This window comes from Felis catus, chromosome E2 (assembly GCF_018350175.1).
Source record: "Felis catus isolate Fca126 chromosome E2, F.catus_Fca126_mat1.0, whole genome shotgun sequence".
In the NCBI taxonomy this organism is placed as follows: domain Eukaryota; kingdom Metazoa; phylum Chordata; class Mammalia; order Carnivora; family Felidae; genus Felis; species Felis catus.
This window is the reverse complement of record NC_058382.1, coordinates 6658510-6682173: the sequence shown is the minus strand read 5'-3', so window position 1 is coordinate 6682173 and position 23664 is coordinate 6658510. Positions and strand designations below refer to the sequence as shown.

Genomic DNA, 23664 nt, shown 5'->3' with positions numbered 1-23664 from the left:
TTGTCCCATTTATACCCGACACGGCCCTTGCTTCCCACCAACGCATTCTCCAGAGCAGGCTAATACTTTTGGAACCTGGATTGTATCACGTCACTCCCCGGATGAGCTTTCGCTGACATCCCATAGTGCTTAGGATTAAAGACAAAATCCTTCCCCAAGTCCTACCTTCCCGGCTTCATCTTCCTGCCCCTGTGCACAGCCAGTACGCCCCCGGGATGCAGCTGTCCTTCTCAGGACTTGTGTTTTCAAGCCCGTTCCTATTTTCAAGACAGAGAATGTTCTCTTTGCCTGCAACATCCTCCACAGTCCAGAGGCCAGCATTACTCTGAGTCATTACTTCGGTCTCAGCTACGGTTGCTCTGTCTGCGACACTGGCGCTAAGCCTTCCTCCTAAGTCAGGTGCCACCAGTTATTTTTTCCCTTGGAGCAAAAATCCTTCAGCTTTCATTCAGGCCTCTTTCTGCTACTCATACAAGATTTTATAGCCACTTTGTGTTTCAGCCCCCCAGCTTAAATTCAGTATCAGCAGGGGACGCGTTTGTTCTGTGGTCTCTGCCTACCCAGCACTCGGCAGGCTACCTGGCCCACAGGACACGTCAACAAATAGTTTCGAAATGACGGCAGTGGCTTGAGTTTCATTGGCAGCTTTCTCAACCATTCCCCCACGTGGCCGTCAATCATTCCTGAAGGCGGCGAAGTTATGCATGGCCCCGGAGGAGGCAAGATTTAGGACTGTGAATTTTTGACACAGGTTTATATTCTAGTTAAAACACACACACACACACACACACACACACACACACACACACACACACACGGGGACACGGGGACACAGACTAAGGGCTCAACATAACCCTGGAGGTGAATTTACTACCATCTTTACCAACACACAAGACTTTTTTTTCAAAAATAGTAAGTAGCAAATACCTCCAAGATTCTGCTTTTTTCCATTCTTTTTTTTTTTCAACGTTTACTTATTTTTGGGACAGAGAGAGACAGAGCATGAACGGGGGAGGGGCAGAGAGAGAGGGAGACACAGAATCGGAAGCAGGCTCCAGGCTCTGAGCCATCAGCCCAGAGCCTGACACGGGGCTCGAACCCACGGACCGTGAGATCGTGACCTGGCTGAAGTCGGACGCTTAACCGACTGCGCCACCCAGGCACCCCTGCTTTTTTCCATTCTAAAGTGAATATGGTGTACCAGGGAACATGTATCTCATGCTTAAGAAAAAGGTCTTACGACAATATATAATGATGGTATTGTCTGAATATCCCGAGAGGCTCCCCATAGTAAGGACAAAGAGTGCCCCACCTAGTAAAGAAAGCATCTAGGCCTGAAGAACAGAGGTGAGAGATCTGGGTTACAGTCTAGGACTAGTCAGATCTACCTGCAAATCTGTTTGACTATCAGCCACAGCTCTGCGTTTTGCGACCTAATTATGTCTTCCTTCTAACATTTGTCTTTCAGTCCAGACTGTAACAAGACCCACTGGCTTGTCTGTCCCAGGGAGACTTTTCTATAGAGTGACAGTGCCGGCTCCATAAAGAGCTGTGACACCCACAGACAGTATTGCTGAGTTCCTGTAAAACCCGCTCACGCTGACTCTCGTCGACACGGCCACCCTCCTGTTCTCCAGCAGCGAGGGCACCATCAGGACCAGAAACTGCAGAACGTGCGCGCGAGAGAATAGCACAGCCAGGTCATGGATCAAATTGGGGCTGGGTGAACTAGTGTTTCCTTCTGGAAAGGTGACACATGGTTCCCATACATCAAATCCCACCAAATCCCAGCCCTGCTCCAGGCTCCAAATGAAACGTGCACTATAACCTATGCTTTGTAAGACCAGGACAATAAGGATAATAAGGAATTAGTGAAAACTCACTGAGTATTGACTCTGTGCCAGCTCTCAGGGTTTTGAATACAGTGATTTCATTTAATGCCCATGTAACCCAATGGGATAAATAGAGTAATTATTCTTCTCATTTGGCAGGTAGCGACAATGAAACCCAGACAGTGCAAATCTTGCCCAAAGTCACACAATTAGTTAGTGGTGGGTGTGGGAGCTGACCCCCGGAAACCAGGTCTTAGGGATCCTGTGTCATCTGCTTTGTTTTGCCACGGACTAAAAGTTTCTGCAGTGGACCCCAAGATGTCCACTGGGTTTCCTTCTTCCCCTGGGTGCCTGTGCTTTGTGGGGTCTTCTTTATGGAAACAAATTTTAAGCTGACAGCAGGAACGAGGGGGGAAAAACTCCATTAATGCAAGTGCCCCAGGGGCAAGCCCTCACCAGAAATAAACACGAAAATTAAAATAAATGGAACTGTGAGGGACAGGTCCAGTACCGGTGACTTAGGCACAGTCAGATGTGCTAGCTGGAGCCAAGCGGGAGCGATGTTTGAGAGAGCTCCTGGCTTCAAGAGTTCTGGAAATAACCCCTGGGTCTCACTTAGAGATGAGCGACAAGGAAGAAGAATGGGACTGGAAGAACCTAGTGACCTAAGGGGGAGCATAATGAGAGGCAGGAGAGGAAAAGAGAAGGAGTAGGAAGAGAGAAATGCAGACGACGGAAAGAAGACGTTAGAACAGAGCTACCATTTCCTGTATTTCTAACCCACTTCCCAACAAGTGGCTCACAGTCTGTTCAGACAAACTATGAACAGATACAATTGCTTGATGACCTTCTCTGTATGTTGGGCATTAGGGGGAAGTACAGGGCCTTCACGTAAGTTAACACGGAGTGTTCGGTGTTAAAGAATATTCTTATCCTATTTTACATGGATAGAAAATGAGGCAGAGAGAATTCAACTTTCTCAAGGTCACTCAATTCCAGGACATGGCAGACAAGGTCTGATGACCTGAGGTATGTAATGTCTCATTATTCATACATATCTGGGAGAGGATTAATTCACCGGAATACTGGTAAGCATGGTGTCTAGATACCCATGTCCAGCTTTGGTCTCCCAAACACACACACACACACACACACACACACACACACACACACACACACACACACACACAGAGTCATTCAGACTCATCCCACAAAGTGTCCAAAACCACACAGAAATGGAGTTGGGACGTCAATAGGGAGAGTCACACAGAGATGGGGTGAATTTGATGATGCGGCTGCCAGCTGTGTGTTCATCTTATTGCAAAACACTGGCTCTAGAATCATGCAGAAGGGACCTATGACTACTATTTGCTAGAGATTTCCTGTGTACCAGCAACGCCACCCTCTTTCAGTCACTCTACTTGGTGTGCGGACTGACCCTGCATTCTTATCCCTGGCTCACAGGTTGGGACGTTGAGACGCACGGTCAGGAGCTCCCAGTCCCTCAGGGAGGGAGGCTGAGTCAGGAATTGAAAAAAAAAAAAAAAAAGCTGCCCCTCGTTCTAAAGGCTGGACTCTTCGTCAGTGTTGCTTTTAAATGGTGCCTTTCAGTGGTGAAGAAAAGCCACACGCTATCACAACCCACATCCATCCATCTCTCCAGCTCCATTCCAAATCCTGAAATCTGTCTGCGGGAGGTCCTGAAGCAGCAGGAGCCTGTGTGTTCACCCCGAACTCTTGACATCAAATTTATCAACTGCTCCCAGCCCAGTTCTCAGTGGTTTGAGCCAATGAAACTCCTCGTCTGCACTCTTAAGGGGAAAGTGGAGGGAGAATTGCAACTCTTTCCCCTCGGGCTGGCCTCAGCCTCAGCAATGTCCAGCCCCATCCAGACTCGTACCCATGACCATCCCTTGCCTGTCTTGGGGTCTCTGTGGTCACGCTGTCCCACCACTCTGTCAGCCAAGAAAGGAACCCAGAGCTGAGGCAAAGTTGCCCTGAGACCCAAGGGGAAAACTGCTGTCCTGTTCAGTTCTGTACCTGCCCTCTCCCCTCAGACATTCCCCCCGTACCTTATCCGAGCCTAAGCCGTAATGAGACACTCACCAGGGCTACAGGAACCGGCAGCAGGTCTGTGGCCATCAGTAAATATATGCCACGTAGAACCAGAGCAGTCATCTGTCTTGAGATTCCCCAAGTTCATTTCCCCCCATGAGCCGCAATTACCCTGTCATCTGCGAGGCACTGACACCTTCTGCAAAGGGACCACGGTGCATCTGCAGAGAAGCTGTAAATGTTAGTCCCAAGACAAGTCAGCATCGGCAGTTCCTGGGGATCATTAAGACATAGACTAATTAACAGCAGGTGCAGCTGCGAGAAAACTTTGCCGAGCCCCCTGCGGTGAACCTCGCGTCTAAGGGAGTGAGGGACAGACAGGGCGTGCTCAGCTCTGTGCTGAGAAAGGTCCTACCAGCGTCTGCAAAGTGAATCGTCATTTCCAAGTCCTGCTCCCACTTAGGGTCACAGTGATGAGATGTGTCACATACACACTAGACTCTGAGTTCTAATGGTTCACTGTTAAGGGCGTGACCTCTGCTGATAGTCTGAGTCACCCAGACATTGGGAAGGCTGCAACAAGTGCTATCCCCATCCTCCGGTGGGGGCCCTGGCCATTACTGCCAGTCCTACCCACCTCTCAGGCCGTTCCCAAATTTGTCTTCTCGAGCTGTCCTGCCAAGGCAGCGTGGTCCACAAGTGACTCCACTTTCCATTTCTGAAGGTGCCTCCACCCTAATCCTGGAATCCCTACTATGAGGAATAGTACAATTCACACCGTTCTGCTTCCTTTCTTTCCTTCCACTACCCGGAGCTGACTACAGATCTTTCTCGATGTTTCTTTATATACTTTATGTGTATTTGTTCTTCCACTTTTTGATAAGTCAGTTTAGATATTTACCTCCCTCCCTAAAATGATGAGATCAAGGTTCTCACATTACCTTTCACCTTCTTTCCCCAATTCTCTCCCAAATTTTTGTTTTACAATTTCTATATTATCATTGTTTTTAGCACTTACGTTAGGCTCTGTGACTAAAATTTTCATAATCTACTAAAGGCTTTTATATCTCTGGTTAAAGGGATTTGACACTTACACTCAGTTCTTTTGCCATTGTTTACCACTTCAACTCTTATGGGTAAAATTCACGTTCCAGTAACTTCTTGAAGTTCATGGGAACTACACTTCAGCAGTTCTTGCCTGTTCAACAATGTTTGACGGCATCTTGGCACTTGGAAGACTTATTTATTGGAGGTGAAGGTGGTCTTAGTGACCCTGAGCCTTCACATTTAGGAACCTATCTACCTCTTCCTTTATTTCGGTTATCTCGAGTAGTTTTCAATAAAGTGGTGTAAAACTGTCTAATTCTCTTATAATGTTTATCGTGAACAGAGAACTTAAAAAAAATTTTTTTTTACATTTATTTATTTTTGAGAGACAGAGCACAAGTAGGGGCAGAAATAGGAGACAGAATCTGAAACAGGATCCAGGCTCTGAGCTGTCAGCACAGAGCCCGACGCAAGGCCCGAACTCACAAACTGAGATCATGACCTGAGCCGAAGTCAGACGCTTAACCGACGGAGTCGCCCAGGTGTCCCGTGAACAGAGCACTTTTCAAAAATGTTCTGATTATTGCCTAGCACTCAACTGAAGCTGCATATTGATCAACATCCAGAGAATCCTCCTGGGTTCCCTTACTATTCTACGTGGTTGCCTGTGGATTCTGCTGCCATGTAGGCAATCATATCCTCTGCACATAATGGCAATTTTTTCCTGTTTCCAATTTTAAGCCCTTTCGTTTTTATTATTGTCATATTGTGCTGACTGAGATCTCCAGGAGTGCTCAGGAGAAAGGTGGCAGCAGATGTGTGTACCCCATTGCCCAACAACCTGGGAACATCTTTGAGGGTCTATCATTAAATGTGATGTTAGCTGTAAAGTTTTGCTAGCCAATACCCATTAAGCTGAGAAGTTATATTTACATCTGCTTTGCGGAGAAATTATGTTTTTCACAAATAACTGTTGACTTTTATCTGTATTTTGAGGGCCAGGGTTCTTGCAATGATATTCTTTTCAAGTATATTTTTATTGATGTAGAAGTTGACATAATATGTTAGCCTTTCAAAGTATACAATTCAGTGACGTTTACACCTTCACGATGCTATGCTACCACCATCTCCACCTCGTTCCAAAACATTTTCATCGTTCTAAAACCAAACCCAACCCGTGACCATGAATCAGTCAGTCTCCATACCCTCTTCTCCCCAGGCCCTGATAGCCAATCCAACAATTTGCTGTATTTTTTTTTCAAGTTTTATTTATTTGAGCAATTTCTACACCCAATTGTGGGGCTTGAACTCACGACCTCCAGATCAAGACTTGAATGCTCCTCTGACTGGGCCAGCCACGCGCCCCACCGCCAATTTGCTTTATGTCTCTATATAGATTTACCTATTCTGCACATTTTATGTAAACAGGAATACAACATGTGGTCCTCTTTGTCTGGCTTCTCTCACTTAGCATGTTTTTGAGGCTTCTGTGATAACATTTAACAACACTTCACTTGTATAGGTAATCAATATTCCATCACAGATATATGAGTGTATACGTGTGTGTATGTGTGTATATATACGCGTGTATATATATTTATACACGTGTATATATATATACACACATATATATACACGTATATATACATATATACATATATATACACGTGTATACATATATATATACATGTGTATACATATATATACATATGTATATATGTATACATATATATACACGCATATATACATACACATATATACATAAATATATATACACGCATATATATACACATATATATATACATACACATAACATATACGTGTATGTATATACATACCACATTTTATTTGCCCATTCATTCACTGATGGACATCTAGATTATTTCCACCTTTTGGTTATTGTGAATAGTGCTGCTGTGAACATTCATGTACAAGTATTGAAGTACCTGTTTTCAATTTTGTTGAATATATACCTATGAGTGGAATTCTGGGGTCATACGTAATTCCATATTTAACTTTTTGGAGGGACCGCCAAATTGTTTTCCACAGCAACTGAACCACTTCACATTCCAGTTATGTTCAAGAATTCCAATTTCTGCAATGTCATTCCTAATGTTAGTAAATACTGGGTATTTTAGGGAATGCTAAGACAGAAAATGTTTCTAGTGCTTAAGGACGTGTTTTCATAATAAATCCAAAGTTCCTGCATGATACAGCACTTGCAATAAATATACATGAACACACACACACACAAACCCAAGTCTTTTCTTCCCCTTTGTCTCATGTGTTGCTTGGTTTTTAGTATTTCATGTAAATCTTTTATCACTTTTGCATATTTAAGAAATAAGGCTCTAGAAAAACGGAGGCTTCAAGTAGTGATGATTATCACACTTGGCAGAAACATTACAAAACACAGTAAAAATAAGGAGAGCAAACTTATGCAGCCTAATTCTTTATAATACTTATTAATGAGTCAAATTACATATTACAAGACATTCTGACTCATAAGGAAATAGAACATCTCTATTTACACAAGATTGTGTTACTCAATATTCTATGTCTATGCTGAGAAATAAACCCTAAAAATAATGTTCCTTCATGTAACTCTAAGAAACAAAGGTAAATATATAAAGTCTACATTACACAGTATAGTCCAGAACATAACTCCTATAAACCTTTGTCACTATTCAACTTCTTATTCTGATTTTTTAAATGTATTCAAATGGTGTCATATTTGCAGAGAAAATATCTGATATCTCTGGAATCCTTTCTAAAACCATTATGTTAATCCCTTATAAAATAATTTCGTTCTATATATAGCTTCCAAGTTTAGCTAATAACCCAAATCTAAAATGCCATCAAACATAGAAAAACCCTGACTTTCCATCAAATCTAACACGCATCACACGTAAGATATGGTCAGATGTGAAGAAATAAATCCAGAAATGCAAAAGTAAAACACAATCTATTACTGATGCTTTTGCCACATTCACTGCTCTGTGGACAGCAAAGTCTATTTTTAAGAGCTTATTATGCTCAATGATATCCAATCCTCCACAGAAAGCATTTTTAGTGACTATGATCACAGTATTTCTATAATATATCAGACGTGATTCCTTATGGGTTTTATAACTTCACTGAACCTGGAAATTGTTTCCTCGTCTGAGAATAGGATCTCTCTGCTATGGGAGTTAGGGGGCAATTAAAAAGCTCTGAATTGTATCTTGTTTGAGGAAAGCGTCAGCATCCTAGAAAGTCTGATTGGAAAGCAAGGGCTTTGGGTGAATGCACTAACCTGTGCCTCTATACTTGCCAGCCTGCTGTCTCCTACAGGTCCAGCCCAGCCATCCCTGCTGCAGACTGGCTGCCCACATCCTGCCATCCTGTCCATTTCTCCTGCCTCATGGGGTTTTGTGCAATTTGGAGTTTTTCTATAAACTGACACTCTTATTTGTGTAGCCTTTAGTTAAGAAGAGATTTTTGTAGTAAGAAACTAAGGACATCCCTTCAGCCCTGAACAGGTCTCCCCTCTGATTGTAACTCAAAGTTTTACATACCTTTCCAGTTTACTACTCACTAAATGTGTGACTATGACTTCACCCCCCTTCACTCTTCTACATTCTTAAAGTCTTATTTTAGCTTTACATTTCAGAAGTGGTGAAAGATCCCTCTGTTCAACAAGATATGAAATTATTATTAAAAAGCTCTGAATTGTAGGGGCGCCTGGGTAGTTCGGTCGGTTAAGCATCTGACTTCAGCTCAGGTCATGATTTGCAGTTCGTGAGCTTGAGCCCCACATTGGGATCTGTGCTAATGGCTCAGAGCCTGGAGCCTGCTTCGGATTCTGTGTCTCCCTTTCTCTGCCCAACTTGTTCGTTCTCTCTCTCTCTCTCTCTCTCTCTCTCTCTCTCTCTCTCAAGAAAATAATAATAAAAATAAAAAATAAAAAGCAATTTAAAAAGCTCTGAATTGTAAATAAAGTATTAAATTTTTTTAAATGTTTATTTAGTTTTGAGAGAGAGAGAGAGATTGTGAGCAGGGGAGGGGCAGAGAGAGAGGGAGACACAGAACTCAAAGCAGGCTCTGGGGTCCAGGCTCCACACTGTCAGCACACAGCCTGACACAGGGCTCAAACTTACAAACTGTGAGATCATGACCTGAGCCGAAGCCGGAAACTTAACCGACTGAGCCACCCAGGAACCCCATGTAAATAAAGCATTTTAGATAATCAGTGTAATTAATGGCATTTCTTTCTTGCTATGCAAGGAGTTTTGTGGCCAAAGGATTTACCTACTATATGAGTTTGCAGATAATTAGTGAGCTCTGACGTCTAGATGCAGCCTTTACTACATTTGCTACATTAATAGGGTTTTCCTCCTACATGAGTTTGTTGATGTACAAAGATATGCATTAATTGGAGGACTGTATCACATTCACAGTGTTTCTCTCCTGCACAAGATGGTCAACGAGTCTGACTTTCCAGAGAATGGTAAGTCCTTTATCACAACCTTCCTGTAATTTTTATGTACAATGAGATGTGATTTTCCTTGGCTTTTCTGCACTCACTGCAACTCTAGGGTCCCTCTCCTGAACGAGTACCCTAAAGTATAACAAATGTGCTTTGAAAATGATTTGAGGGGCGCCTGGGTGGCGCAGTCGGTTAAGCGTCTGACTTCAGCCAGGTCACGATCTCGCAGTCCGTGAGTTCGAGCCCCGCGTCAGGCTCTGGGCTGATGGCTCAGAGCCTGGAGCCTGTTTCCCATTCTGTGTCTCCCTCTCTCTCTGCCCCTCCCCCGTTCATGCTCTGTCTCTCTCTGTCCCAAAAATAAATAAAAAACGTTGAAAAAAAAAATTGAAAATGATTTGAAATTGATTTCCCACTTTCCCTGCATCCCACAGGTATTGCCTCCTAAATGCACAGCGTCTTCCAAATGACATTTTTTAAATGTTTGTTTACTTTTGAGGGGGGGAGGGAGGCACAGAATCTAAAACAGACTCCAGGCTCTGAGCTGTCAGCACAGAGCCCAACGTGGGACTCGAACTCTGGAATGGCGAGATCATGACCTAGGCTGGTCTGACGCTTAACTGACTGAGCCACCCAGAGGCCCCCAAATGAAATTTTTGACAATCACTGCATTTATAATGTTTCTCTCTTTTGGTGAGATCCCTGTGGTATACTGAGAGGAGTCTTCAGATGAAAGGCTTACAACTTTCCTTGCATCTATAAGGTTTACTTCCTATTGAAGTTTCAGAAAGGTCTACTATAATCACAGCATTCATGGCATTTCTATTCTGAATGAGTTCTCTGAACAGAGAGGACTGACTCATCAAAACCTATTTCTCATGTTCCTATGGTCACTGCATAGACACTTTTCCTCTATGCTGAGTTTGCTGATGATTAAGAACAGCTGACTTCCGAAAGAAGGCTTTTTGGCATTCATTGCATCCATAGGGCCTCTCTCCTGTGTGAGTTCTCCGGTGACCTATGAGAGTTGACAAAGTAGCAAATGCTTTCTTACAATCAGAGCATTCATATGGTCTCTCTCCTGTATGAATTCTCTGATGGACAGTGAGATACGATTTAGCCGTGAAGGCTTTATCACATACGTTACATTTGAAAGGCTTCTCACCGGTATGGGTTCTCTGATGTATAATGAGAGTTGACTTACAGGACAAAACCTTTCCACATTCACTGCAGCCATGAGATTTCACTCTTGCATGACAATTTTGCATATGGTTAGTGAGACCTGATTTCTGGATGAAAGCCTGTTGACATTCACGGCATTCATAGGGTCTCTCTCCTGTGTGAATTCGCTGGTGAATCATAAGATGTGCCTTAGTGGAGAAGGCTTTCTCACAATCCAAACATTCATATGGTTTCTCTCCTGTATGAATTCTCTGGTGGACAATAAGATGTGCCTTTGATGTGAAGGCTTTATCACATACACTGCACTTGAAGGGCTTCTCACCTGTATGGGTTCTCTGATGTATAACGAGAGTTGACTTAGAGGACAAAACCTTCCCACATTCACCGCATCCATGAGATTTCCCTATTGCATGCTGAGTTTTCTTATGATTAGTTAGATCTGACCTCTGGATGAAGGCTTGTTGACACTGACTGCATTCATAGGGTCTCTCTCCTGCGTGAATGCGCTGATGAACCATGAGTTGAGCCTTTTTTGAGAACGCTTTCTCACAATCCAAGCATTCATATGGTTTCTCTCCGGTGTGAGTTCTCTGGTGCACAGTGAGATGTGTCCGAACCATGAAGGCTTTATCACATACTCTGCATCTGAAAGGTCTCTCTCCCGAATGAGTTCTCTGATGTAATTCGAGTTTTGACTTCCAAGGAAAAGCTTTCTCACATTTACTGCATCCATAGGATTTTCCTTCACTATGACGAGTTTTCTGATGATAGACGAGTGCTGACTTTGTAATGAACGCTTTCTGACATTGACTGCATCTGTATGGTCTCTCTCCTGTGTGAATTCGCTGATGGATTACGAGCTGAGCCTTTTTTGAGAACGCTTTTTCACAATCCAAGCATTCATATGGTCTCTCTCCTGTGTGAGTTCTCTGATGTACAGTCAGATGTGTCTGAACCATGAAGGCTTTATCACATACTCTGCATCTGAAAGGTCTCTCTCCCGAATGAGTTCTCTGATGTAATTCGAGTTTTGACTTCCAAGGAAAAGCTTTCCCACATTTATTGCATCCATAGGATTTCCCTTCTCTATGATGAGTTTTCTGATGGCAGCTGAGTGCTGACTTTGTAACGAAGGCTTTTTGACATTGACTGCACCCTAACAGTCTCTCCCTTGTGTGAATCTGCTGATGAGTAGCTTTACTTATTAGCTTCACCTTACTGGGAAAGGCTTTCCTACAATCAGTGCATTCATGGGATTTCCTTCCTGCACGAGTTCTCTGAAGCACGGTCATGAGTGGTTCAAAAGCGTTCACTGCACATTCATTGCATCCATATGGTTTCTTCCCTAAAGGAGTTAGGTGATAATTAGTGAGCTCTGACTTCTGGGTGAAAGCCAGTGTACCCACAACAGAATGAGCGAGATAATAAGGAAAGGTCCAGAAAAAATTTATTTCATTTACTATAAAAAAAATTAATGAGAAAATCAGTAAAGTTTGAGGAAGCTCTGTATATTGTGAAATAGTTCTGCATCAATGTCAGCATTCTGATTTGGAGTATTTTTTTTTTATTTTTTATTAAAAAAAATTTTTTTTTTCAACGTTTATTTTTGGGACAGAGAGAGACAGACCATGAACGGGGGAGGGGCAGAGAGAGAGGGAGACACAGAATCGGAAACAGGCTCCAGGCTCTGAGCCATCAGCCCAGAGCCTGATGCGGGGCTCAAACTCACGGACCGCGAGATCGTGACCTGAGCTGAAGTCAGACACTTAACCGACTGCGCCACCCAGGCGCCCCTGGAGTATTTTTTTGATAATTTTTTGAATATTTTGCTTATATGAAAAAACTAACTTGTTCCTAGGAAACACACACTTACATATTTAGGGGTAAAGAGTTCAGAAAAACAGTATGTACATATGTATGGAATAATAGGTAGATATACTATGATAAAGCAAATGTGGTAGAATATTACCAGTTAGGGAAACCTATAAAAACAATGTGTAAGAAATTTGTGTATAATGTTGGGATTTCTCATTGAGTTAAACTATTCAGAAATAAACATTTTCAAATGGAGAAAAATAAAAAATAAAGGACATCTATGTAAAGATATATAGGAATATTACTTACAACACCTGAATGTGGAAGAGATTATTTTATGTTCACACAGTGGATCTTGCATGGAACTCTGGTACTTTTGATCTACTGCTGGTTACACAGTATACTGATTGTAAAAATTAACTGAGCCGGACCCTTGTATCTATACACTTTTGTGTGTGTATGCTATACTTAAAAAAAATTTTTAGGGGCACCTGGGTAGTCGGTTAAGCGTCCGACTCTTGATTTCGGCTCAAGTCATGATCTCACAGTTCATCAGTTTGAGGCCTGTGTTGGGCTCTGCGCTGGCAGCTCAGAGCTTGCTTGGGATTCTCTGTCTCTCTCTCTCAAAAATAAATAAACATTAAAAATTTTTACATAAAAAAGCAAGCAAAAATTTGGGCAAGAGTCAGGAAATGCTCACATGTGGGAGGATCCTGGAAAGAATTAAGATATTATACTAATAGTTGCAAGATGCCATTCAAGGTAACGGTGGGAGACAGGTGACATGTCCTGATTTTCTCTTTAAGAATGTCATCCTGTGTGTATATATCCGTTATCACACTAATAAGGTCTTAAGTATTGCTACGTAAACACTATTTTTAGGATTGTGGACTATGCTTGTGAAAATTGGTAAAGATCTACTATTGCATACAGGATTTTTCTTGGATTATACTTTAGATATTTCCCTCTATTCTCTAACTCAGAAGATCATTCTTTCTATATGATGGCTTAATTAACTTCCATACCCATTTCTTCCTACCCAAGTAACTGTCAGATCGTGGTATCTTTATAAATCCAGATTTATAAAGTTTGTTTGTTTCTGTGTCCATGAATTTGGAGGGTGAAAGGCTGGAAAAACTGACTTCTATTACTTTTTTTTTTTTAATGTTTATTCATTTCTGAAAGAGACAGAGTGTAAGTGGAGGAGGTGCAGAGAGAGAGGGAGACACAGAATCTGAAACAGCTCCAGGCTCTGAACTGTCAGCACAGAGCCCAACGCAGGGCTCAAACCCACACACTGTGAGATCATGACCTGAGCCAAAGTCAGACGCTCGACCAACTGAGCCACCCAGGCTCCCCCTATTACTTTTAAAAACAAGCAATAAAATCAGACACACACAAAAAAAATCTGGCTGTTATGTGGCGAACAGAGAGAAGCAAGAGTAAAGAAGTGAGAGCATTTTCAAGAAAACTATATTAATTTTGGAAAGAGACGATGAACGTTGGGCGTTGGGTGAAACATTAGTTACAGAAAGGAGTGGAGGACCTCCAGATACAATAAGGAGAAAGTATAGACTGAAGTCGCTTATGGATTGGATTTGTGGTGTAAGTGAAAAGAGGAACCAGGTGACATGATGTTTGAAGCAGCTATTAAGTCTCCAAATGCAGAAATGAAATATCTAGGTCAATGTGCATGGATAAAAGAAGGTCTGGCCTACAAACAAACATTTGGGGGTCATCAGCACATAAATGGTATTCTTAAGTCCATGAAAATGAATGAAACCACTGAGAGCAAATGATGGAAATGGGCAAGGATGAAGCTTCATGCTCTCTGACTCTGGAGACTTTAGAAGATGCCCAGAGGATGAAGTAAGTCCATCCATCAGGTGCAAACGATGCCCAAGGAAAGATGCCAACTTAAGTCTTGAACAAATACCTGGGAGAAGCAGGTTAAATTTAGGGACCTTCGGCTTCTCACTGCAAGATAAGCATAGTTATTCTCTCGTACTGATTCTTCTCTAGTTCTCCATGCTATAGACAGTGAACCTTCCCAAAGCTCTAATACCATATTTAGAGAATACCACTGTGGTCAACATTCCCAACTTCTCGCTTGTTTTTTTTAATTTTTTTTTTTAATTTTTTTTTTTCAACGTTTATTTATTTTTGGGACAGAGAGAGACAGAGCATGAACGGGGGAGGGGCAGAGAGAGAGGGAGACACAGAATCGGAAGCAGGCTCCAGGCTCTGAGCCATCAGCCCAGAGCCTGACGCGGGGCTCGAACTCACGGACCGCGAGATCGTGACCTGGCTGAAGTCGGACGCTTAACCGACTGAGCCACCCAGGCGCCCCACTTCTCGCTTGTTTTGATACATTTTTCACATGGCCCACAGAAATCCAAAAACCAGATCCCTGGATAAAAGGCTTCGGTGTTAACTAGGTGAATTGTGACATTGTTCAGTCAGGGGAGAGAGGTGAAAACAAGAGCTGCGGAGAACACAGGGAGGGACATTGCCAGGCAGGAAGCAGAAGAGGAGAAGGAAGTCTGCAAGCTGCAAAGAAAACTTCCTCCTGAATATGAAACAACCCAAAAGAGAGAACAAGAGGTGCATCTCCCTTGAAACACCAGGCAAATGAGAGCCTCGCTAATGACTTAGGTATTTGCAATGATCTTTAACGTTCTGCCCTGGCCTTGTTAAACACATTTGGAAGGGGTCATCCCCTCATGGGCAACTACTTTACTTTCAAAGTCTCACAGCTTCCTGGTTCTCAGCTGCTCACTTACCTGAAGAGTACTGACATTGCAGTTCATCTTCTATGCTCCATGGCTTCCCTCCGTGCTCGAAATTAAGGATCATATGTGGGTTGGTAGCTGGATAGCCTGTTCATGGGAAACGACAAAGACTTGGACACTTATAATCTGACTGGGTGGGGGATACCCAGGAAAAGCACAAGGTCTCAGGAACTGACATACTTCCACTCTGGCAGATTAAGGATCTATTGAAGGTGACAGCACATAAATTCTGTCTGGGAACAGAAGACAGATTAAGACTCTATTGCCTATAAACTAAAGTCCAGTATGTTGAAGCTCTTTGGAAGCCAGGGCAAATGAAAAAGGAAAGGCTACTGTCTGTGACACTCTGATTGACACAGGGCAATCATCTTGAACTGCTGTCACAGGTTGCTATAATTCTCCAACATCATATCCTGGTATAGATTCTTCTGAGCAGAACTAGATGGCACCACTCATCCCCAGTGAAGTCCACAGATACATCCTTAAATGACACGAATCCCTATAATAACACATTCTTCTTCAATTTGTGGTGATCGTTACTGTCGTGAGAAAGATCTCTAGGTATATGTTTCGGTTGTTTTTACCATACCTTACAAAGGCTATGTTTTTGTGTAATACTTTTCATTATTCATTATGGTAAGAAATAAAATGCCATTAAATCTGCCTTCCCATATTATAATACATAGGTGTGTCAAATCAACATGTTACACACCTTAAATTTATATGATGTTATATGTCAAATATATTTCAATTTAAAAAATATATTGCAATTGTGCACTTAACTATCAATTAATCCAATAAATTAGAAGTTTGGGGGGCACCTGGCTGGCCCAGTGGGTAGAGCATGTGACTCATAATCTCAGGGTTGTGAGATCAATGTGGAGCCTACTTTAAAAAATAAATAAGTAAATTCGAAGTTTTTGAAAGGAATACTTAAATCCTACAGGTAAAATATCCCTGAAATAGAAATCTCTGAAAAACATTTTTTTTTAATTTTTTTTAACATTTATTTATTTTTGAGACAGAGAGAGACACAGCATGAACGGGGGAGGGGCAGAGAGAGAGGGAGACACAGAATCGGAAACAGGCTCCAGGCTCCGAGCCATCAGCCCAGAGCCCGACGCGGGGCTCGAACACACGGACCGCGAGATCACGACCTGAGTTGAAGTCGGACGCTCAACTGACTGAGCCACCCAGGCGCCCCTGAAAAACATTTTTAGTGTTTATTTTGAGAGAGAGAGAGACAGAGAAAGGGAGGGAGGTGTACCCACAGGCACGGGGACACAGAGGAGGGGCAGAGAGAGGGGGAGAGAGAATCCTAAACAGAGTCCTTGATGTCAGAGTAGAGCCTGACACAGGGCTCAATCTCATGACCGTAAGGTGCACAACTGGAGCCAAAATCAAGAGTAGGACACTTAACCTACTGAGCCACCCACACGCCCCTCTGAAAAACATTTTTAACATCTACTTAAAAGGTAGAGAGCAAAGTGCTAACATAAAAACACAGCAAGTAGCCCTCAAGGACCTTTTATCTTGTTTCCAACTAAACACTACCTTTCATTTATTTTTATTGAGGTATAATTGACATACATTATATCAGTCTCAGGTGTGCAACATAATGATTTGCAAAAGATCTGTGAGATGACTGTCACAGTAAGTCTAGTTAACATCTATCACGATGCACAGTTTCAGGGAAACATGTATCAACAGAGAGAACACGGAATCAGACATGAAATGACTGCACATGCATTAATTATCAGCATGGGCCATTAGTATGTTGTAATATATTGAGAAATAACACATCCAAAATATGAGGAAAGAATGAGATATTATTAAAATGACCATTCAGGGCGCCTGGCTGGCTCAGTTGGAAGACTATGTGACTCTTGATTTCAGGGTTGTGAGATTGAGCCCCAATTTGGGTGTGGAGATTACTTAAAAATAAAATCTTGGGGCGCCTGGGTGGCTCAGTCGGTTGAGCGTCTGACTTCACCTCAGGTCACGATCTCGCGGTTCGTGAGTTCGAGCCCCGCGTCGGGCTCTGGGCTGATGGCTCAGAGCCTGGAGCCTGCTTCCAATTCTGTGTCTTCCTCTCTCTCTGCCCCTCCCCCATTCATGCTCTGTCTCTCTCTGTCTCAAAAATAAACAAACATTAAAAATAATTAAAAATAAATAAAATCTTGGGGCTCCTGGGTGGCTCAGTTGATTAAGCATCCAACCCTTTTTTTTAAATATTTATTTACTATTTTTGAGAGAGACAGAGCATGAGCAGGGGAGGGGCAGAGAGGTTGGGAGACACAGAATCTGAAGCAGGCTCCAGGCTCTGAGCCATCAGCACAGAGCCTGACATGGGGCTCAAACTCGTGAACCGTGAGATCATGGTTTGCACCAAAGTTGGACACTTAACTGACTGAGCCACCCAGGCGCCCCATCATCTAACTCTTGATTCCAGCTCGGGTCATGATCTCACAGTTTATGAGTTTGAGTCCCACATTGAGCTCTGTGCTGACAGCATTCAGAGACTGCTTGGGATTCTCTCTTTTTTCTCTCTTCTCTTTCTGCCCAACCCCCTGCTCTCACTCATGCGTGCACACTCTTCTCTCTCTAAAAATAAATAAACTCAAGGGTGGCTGAGTGGCTGTCGGTTAAGCATCGGACTTCAGCTCAGGTCATGATCTCACAGTTCAGGAGTTCGAGCTCTGCATCGGGTGAGCTTGAGCCCCACTTCGGGTGAGCACACGCCCTGCTTCTCTCTCACTCCCTCTCTCTCTGCCCCTCACTCACTTGTGGCCTCTAAATACGTAAATAAATAAATAAATGAACTAACTTAAAAAATGTTTTAAATATATTAAAATTTTTTATTTTATTTTATTTTTTAACACTTGTTTATTTTTGAGAGAGAGAGAGACAGAGCGTGAGCAGGGAAGGGGCAGAGAGAGAAGGAGACACAGAATCCGAAGCAGACTCCAGGCTCCGAGCTGTCAGCACAGAGCCCGATGTGGGGCTCGAACCCACGAACTGTGAGATCATGACCTTAGCCGAAGTCAGACGCTCAACCGACTGAGCCACCCAGGTGCCCTTAATTTTTTTTTAATGTTTATTTATTTTTGAGAGAGAGACAGAGTGTGAGTGGCGGAGGGGCAGAGAAGGAGACACAGAATCCAAAACAGGCTCCAGGCTGTGAGCTGTCAGCGCATAGCCCGACACAGGGCTCAAATTCATGAACAGTGAGATCATAACCTAAGCTGAAGTGAGAGGCTTAACTGACTGAGCCACCCAGGCACCCCTATTTTTTTTTAAGTTTATTTATTTATTTTGAGAGAGAGAGAGAAGGGGTGGGGGGAGAGAATCCCAAGCAAGACTTTGGGCCTTGAACCCACGAACTGCAAGATCCTAATCTGAGCCAAAGTTAGACACTCAATGACAGAGCAACCCAGGCTCTCATAAAAAAATTTTTAATGACTATTCAGATGTATATGAACCTGTGGACCCTTGAACAATGTGAGGGTTAGAGGCAGCAACCCCTTATGCAGTCAAAAATCCATGTATAACTTTTGACCCCCCAAAAACTTACCTACTAATGGCCTAATGTTGACCAGAAGCCTTACCAATAACATAAACCATTAACACATATTTTGTATATGTTTAAATACTGTAGTCCTTCAATAAAGGATGTTAGAGAAATGTGACGGATCCACGCAGTTCAAACCCATTGTTGTTCAAGGGGTCAAGTGTACAGTCAACCCTCATTAGTCACAGAGGGTTTCTTGACTGTGAATTCACCTACCTGCTAATATTTCATTGTAACCTCAATATCAACAGTCACAGTGAAATTCTGCAGGGAGCGAAGAGTCATTTGAGCAGTGGGTAATTGGAATTGCCCCCTTGGGTATATTCCCAGTTGAGTTTGAACAAAATGATGTCCTGCCTTCTTGTTTCAGTTCTCATACTGTAAACCAGGGTCCTTTTCATGGTCTATTTAATGCCATTGTTTTTGGGTTTTTTCCCCCAAGTTTTTGCTTTTTTCTTAGTGATTTTGCTATTTGAAATGGTCCCCAAGCACGTGCTGAAAAACTGTTTAATGTTCCTAAGTGCAATAAGGCAGTAAGGCAGTGATGCCCCTTATGGAGAAAATATATGTGTTAGATAAGCTCTGTATAGGCATGAGTTATAATGTAGTTGGTCATGAGATTTATATCAATAAATTAATGATATATGTTAAATAAGGTGTCTTTAAACATAAGCACACAAAAACCAAGGTTATGCATTGCTTGACGAAAATGTTGTGACCAGGGGCTCACAGGAATCTAACCCATATTTCTCCTAGGAGCAATTGTTCAATATTTGGTAATCAGTGTTCATGGTGACTTTACAGAATGTAACTATTGTCAATAATAAGAATTGACTGTATATAGTGTATATAGTAACTAAAACTGGTGACCTAATTGACAATTTAATAGCTGAACAGATACAGATGAAGAATTAGTATATTGGAATAGAGATCTAAACCTCCAGCCTGAAATGCAAAGGAGAGAGTAAGAAACATAGAGGTCAATTCTAAACTGTATACAGATGTAGAAAAGACTTGGAATATCCAAGGCAATGTTGAAGAAGAAAAAACCTGGAGAGGATAACCCTCACAGATTTTAAGACTTAATACATAAAAACCTATAGTAATCAAGATATGGTAGTATTATTAGTACGAGGATAGTAAACACAACAATAGAAAAAAATACAAAGATCCCAGAAAGACGACTCAGTATACAAAATTACCTATTTTATGACAAGATGCCAATGTAATTCAGTAGGGGAAAAATAATGGTCTTTTCAACAACAGCTGTTCAATTGGATAACTATACGGGGAGGGGGCAAGATTTTCACTCCCACCTCACACATACCGAAAAGTAAATACAGGATGGATCACAGGCCTAAATATAAACAATGAAGTATTCAAATTTCTAGGGAAAAACTTACAAGACTCATCGATTATGATGGGATATGCAAAGATTTCATATACAAGATGCAAAAAGCACTAACTAGGAAGGAAAATATTGACAAAGTGGGTTATTACCAGGCATGACTAATCTTTACCAATTCTCAAAACCATGGCCCACTTTAAAAATATCATTCTGGGGGTGCCTGGGTGGCTCAGTTGGTTGAGCATCCAACTTCAGGTCGGGTCCTGATCTTACAGCTGGTGGGTTCGAGCCCTGCATCGGGCTCTCTGCTGTCAGCACAGAGCCTGCTTTGGATCCTCTGTCCCCCTCTTTGCCCCTCTCCCTCTCCCTCCCTCCCTCCCTCCATGTCTCTCTCTCTCTCTCTCTTTTTCAAAAACAAATAAAAAAAATTAGAGGTGCCTGGGTGGCTTAGTTGGTTAAGCATCTGACTTCAGCTCATGATCTCCCAGTTCACAAGTTTGATCCCTGCATCAGGCTCTGGGCTGACAGCTCAGAGCCTGGAGTCTACTTCAGACTCTGTGTTTCCCTGTCTCTCTCTGCCCCTCCCCCACTCATGCTGTCTCTCTCTCAAAAAAAAAAAAAGAATATTTTTTTAAAAATTAAAAAAATCATTGTGTGTGCTTGGCAGTTATACTGATAAGGTCTACATAACATAAATGCAGCCTACCAGTGGTTATAGGTAAAAGAGAAAGGTGTAAAATCAATGATCTAATTGCCACTTTATGAGGCTAGGGGGAAAAACAGCAAACAAACTAAACATGCTAAAAACAAATGAGTAGGAAACTGATAAACAAGAAAATTGAAATTGGTAAAGCCATAGGGAGACTGATTAACAAAAGAGAAACTAAAACAAAGTGATGAAAAATTAATCAACACTACTAACCCTAAAGACATTAAAAGGAAAATATGATATCTTTTAATGACAAAGCACATTTCAGGCACATCATACTGAAGCTGCTGAAAACCAAAGATAAAAACTAAATCTTGAAAAGAGTCAGAGGGGGAAAAAAGGCACATTATATACTGAGAAATAGCGATAGGAATGATTGCTGACTTCTAACCAGAAACAATTCTGGGAGGTCAGAAGATACTTTAATCACATCTTTAAAGTGACCCTTGGGGCGCCTCGGTGGCTCAGTCGGTTAAGCGTCTGACCAGCTCAGGTCACGATCTCGCGGTCCGTGAGTTCGAGCCCCGCGTCGGGCTCTGGGCTGATGGCTCAGAGCCTGGAGCCTGCTTCCGATTCTGCGTCTCCCTCTCTCTCTTCCCCTCCCCCGTTCATGCTCTGTCTCTCTCTGTCTCAAAAATAAATAAACTTAAAAAAATAAAAAAAAATTATTAAAATAAAGTGACCAATAAACAAACAAACAAACAAGCACTGTTAACCCAGAATTCTATCCTCAGGGAAAATATTATTTTAAAAGCAGTGCGAAATAAAGACATTTTCGTCACTAGAAGTCCAATGCACTACACATTACACCACAGAGCCACTGGAGATACATTTTTAAATAAGCAAAATCTGAGAGAATTCACTGCTGAAAGATCTGCACAAATGAAATCCTAAAGGATGTTTTCAGGCTGAAAGAAAATTTTCTAGTTGAAAACTCCAATCAGTAGAAAGTAGTCAACACCAGATATGGTAAATAATAAGATATTCTTCTTACTTTCCTTAAAGGGTGAATTGTTTAGAAGCGAGGTCCATGGGCCAAATTCAGCTCCCTGACTACTTCTGTAAATTAAGTTTTATTGGAACATAGCCACATCTATTTGTTTACATATCTCTGAATGCTTTTGCTCTAGAAGAGATCATTGAACAGATGTGATAGAGACTGTATAGCCAGCAAAGCTGAAAATATTTACTATCTCACCGTTTATTGCCTTAGTACAAAATAATTAACACTGTAAGGTGGGCTTATAACAATAAAAAACTAAAAAGCGGGACAACAATAGCTCAAAAGACAAGGTGTGGACCTAAAAGGAATTATATGGCCCTTAGGTTATTACATTTTTGGAAGTGTGACGTGGAATGTGTGAATTACAAGTGTGAAGTAGGAAAGGTAAGGTGTCATGTGTGAAATGAATAGTGTAAAACGGCACAATATCAATTCTAAGTCAACCTTGATGAATTAAAAGATGTCACACTGTGAGCTCTATAGCTACCACTAAAATAATAACAATAAAATCAACAACAATAATAAAAACAAGACATACCATTCAACCCAGCACAGTCTGTCCTTGAGGCACCAAAATTCACAACCATTCCATGTGCAAAATGCACTTTTCCTTTAAGACTGAGAATGAGACAAAATGTTCACTCCCATACTCTACATCATACTAGAGGACCTCACAGCGTGATAAGACATGAAAAATAATAGGCTTAAATATCAGAAAAGAATATTGTTATTTGCAGACAACAGGATTCTGTATAAAGAAAACCCAAGAAAGCCTACAGAAACTACAAAATTTATGAGTGAATCTACCAAATTCATAAGATAAAATGTCGGGGTGGCTGGGTGGCTTAGTTGGTCAGGTATCTGACTCTTGGTTTCAGCTCAGGTCATGATTTCACGGTTCATGAGTTCAAGCCCCGCACTGGGCTCTGTACTGACAGCTCAGAGCCTGGAGCCTGGTTCAGATTCTGTGTCTCCCTCTTTCTCTGCCCCTCCCCCGCTCGCTCACGCTTTCTCTCTCTCTCTCTCAAAAAAAAAATAAATAAAAACATTTTTTAAAAAGCCCTGTGGGTCCACACCTTGATTTCAGTCTTATGGAATTCAGGGCAGAGAAATTAGCCAAGCCAATCCAAACCTCTGTGGGATAATAAATTTGCATTATAAAAGTTTGTGAGAATTTTTTGGGCAAGAGAAAACTAACACATTATTGATAATGGAAAGATTAGAAAGTATTTGTAATTTGGGGCACCTGGCTGGCTCAGTCAGTAGAGTGTGAGACTCTTGATCCTGGGGTTGAGTCTGAGCCCCACGTTGAGCATGGAGATACTTAAAAATAAAATCTTAAAAAGTATTTGTAATTCAACTTACATACATCATACATTCTTACGTATCTATTCACCAGTATTCCTTTAAGTGAACTCTATGGTCTACATTTCCCTATTCTACCTTTGTCCTAATCTTAATGTTATGGCTTATTTTTCCTTAAATTCTGAATTTAGGAAAGCGTATGTTTCCATTTGATAATTATTTTTACATGCCTCTGCAAACCCATGAGAATGAAGGCAAAACACAGAAACAAACAAAAACCCACCAGGACCTTTCTTTTGTTCTTAGGAAATGGCCAGCATTTTTAGTCAATTGTCTTTTCTGGTTCTGAACATCTGACAAGAGAGCGCTGACCAAGGATAAAGGAGCCATTTTTAAAAAATGTTTATTTTTGAGAGGGAGAGAGACAGAGAGAGACAGAGCGCGAGCAGGGGAAGAATAGAGAGAGACACACACATAGAATTTGAAGCAGGCTCCAGGCTGTCAGCACAGAGCCCGACGCAGGGCTCAAACCCACAAACC

At 41.9% G+C, this 23664-nt stretch overlaps 2 protein-coding genes across 4 annotated transcripts in view; both read right to left on the bottom strand.

Annotated features, from left to right (window-relative positions):
• The window catches only part of LOC101092973 (zinc finger protein 260-like), a 40886-nt gene extending 25685 nt beyond the window's left edge, over positions 1 to 15201 (bottom strand). The window contains exon 1 of the mRNA XM_045046214.1: positions 15180 to 15201. The gene's annotated coding sequence lies outside the window, so the exon portion shown is untranslated. The remainder of the gene's footprint in view (positions 1 to 15179) is intronic.
• The window catches only part of LOC102901153 (zinc finger protein 577), a 52732-nt gene that overhangs the window by 4670 nt on the left and 24398 nt on the right, over positions 1 to 23664 (bottom strand). Inside the window, exons 5-6 of one of the 3 annotated variants that reach the window (XM_045046250.1) lie at positions 15180 to 15275; positions 1160 to 4160 (exon numbers count right to left, since the gene is read on the bottom strand). In XM_045046250.1, coding sequence (XP_044902185.1) covers positions 4129 to 4160; positions 15180 to 15275 — 128 coding nt within the window. In that variant the 3' untranslated portion in view covers positions 1160 to 4128. Of the gene's footprint in view, positions 1 to 1159; positions 4161 to 14028; positions 14333 to 15179; positions 15276 to 23664 lie in introns of those variants that run through there. The other 2 variants (XM_045046248.1, XM_045046249.1) reach the window with 2 other exon arrangements.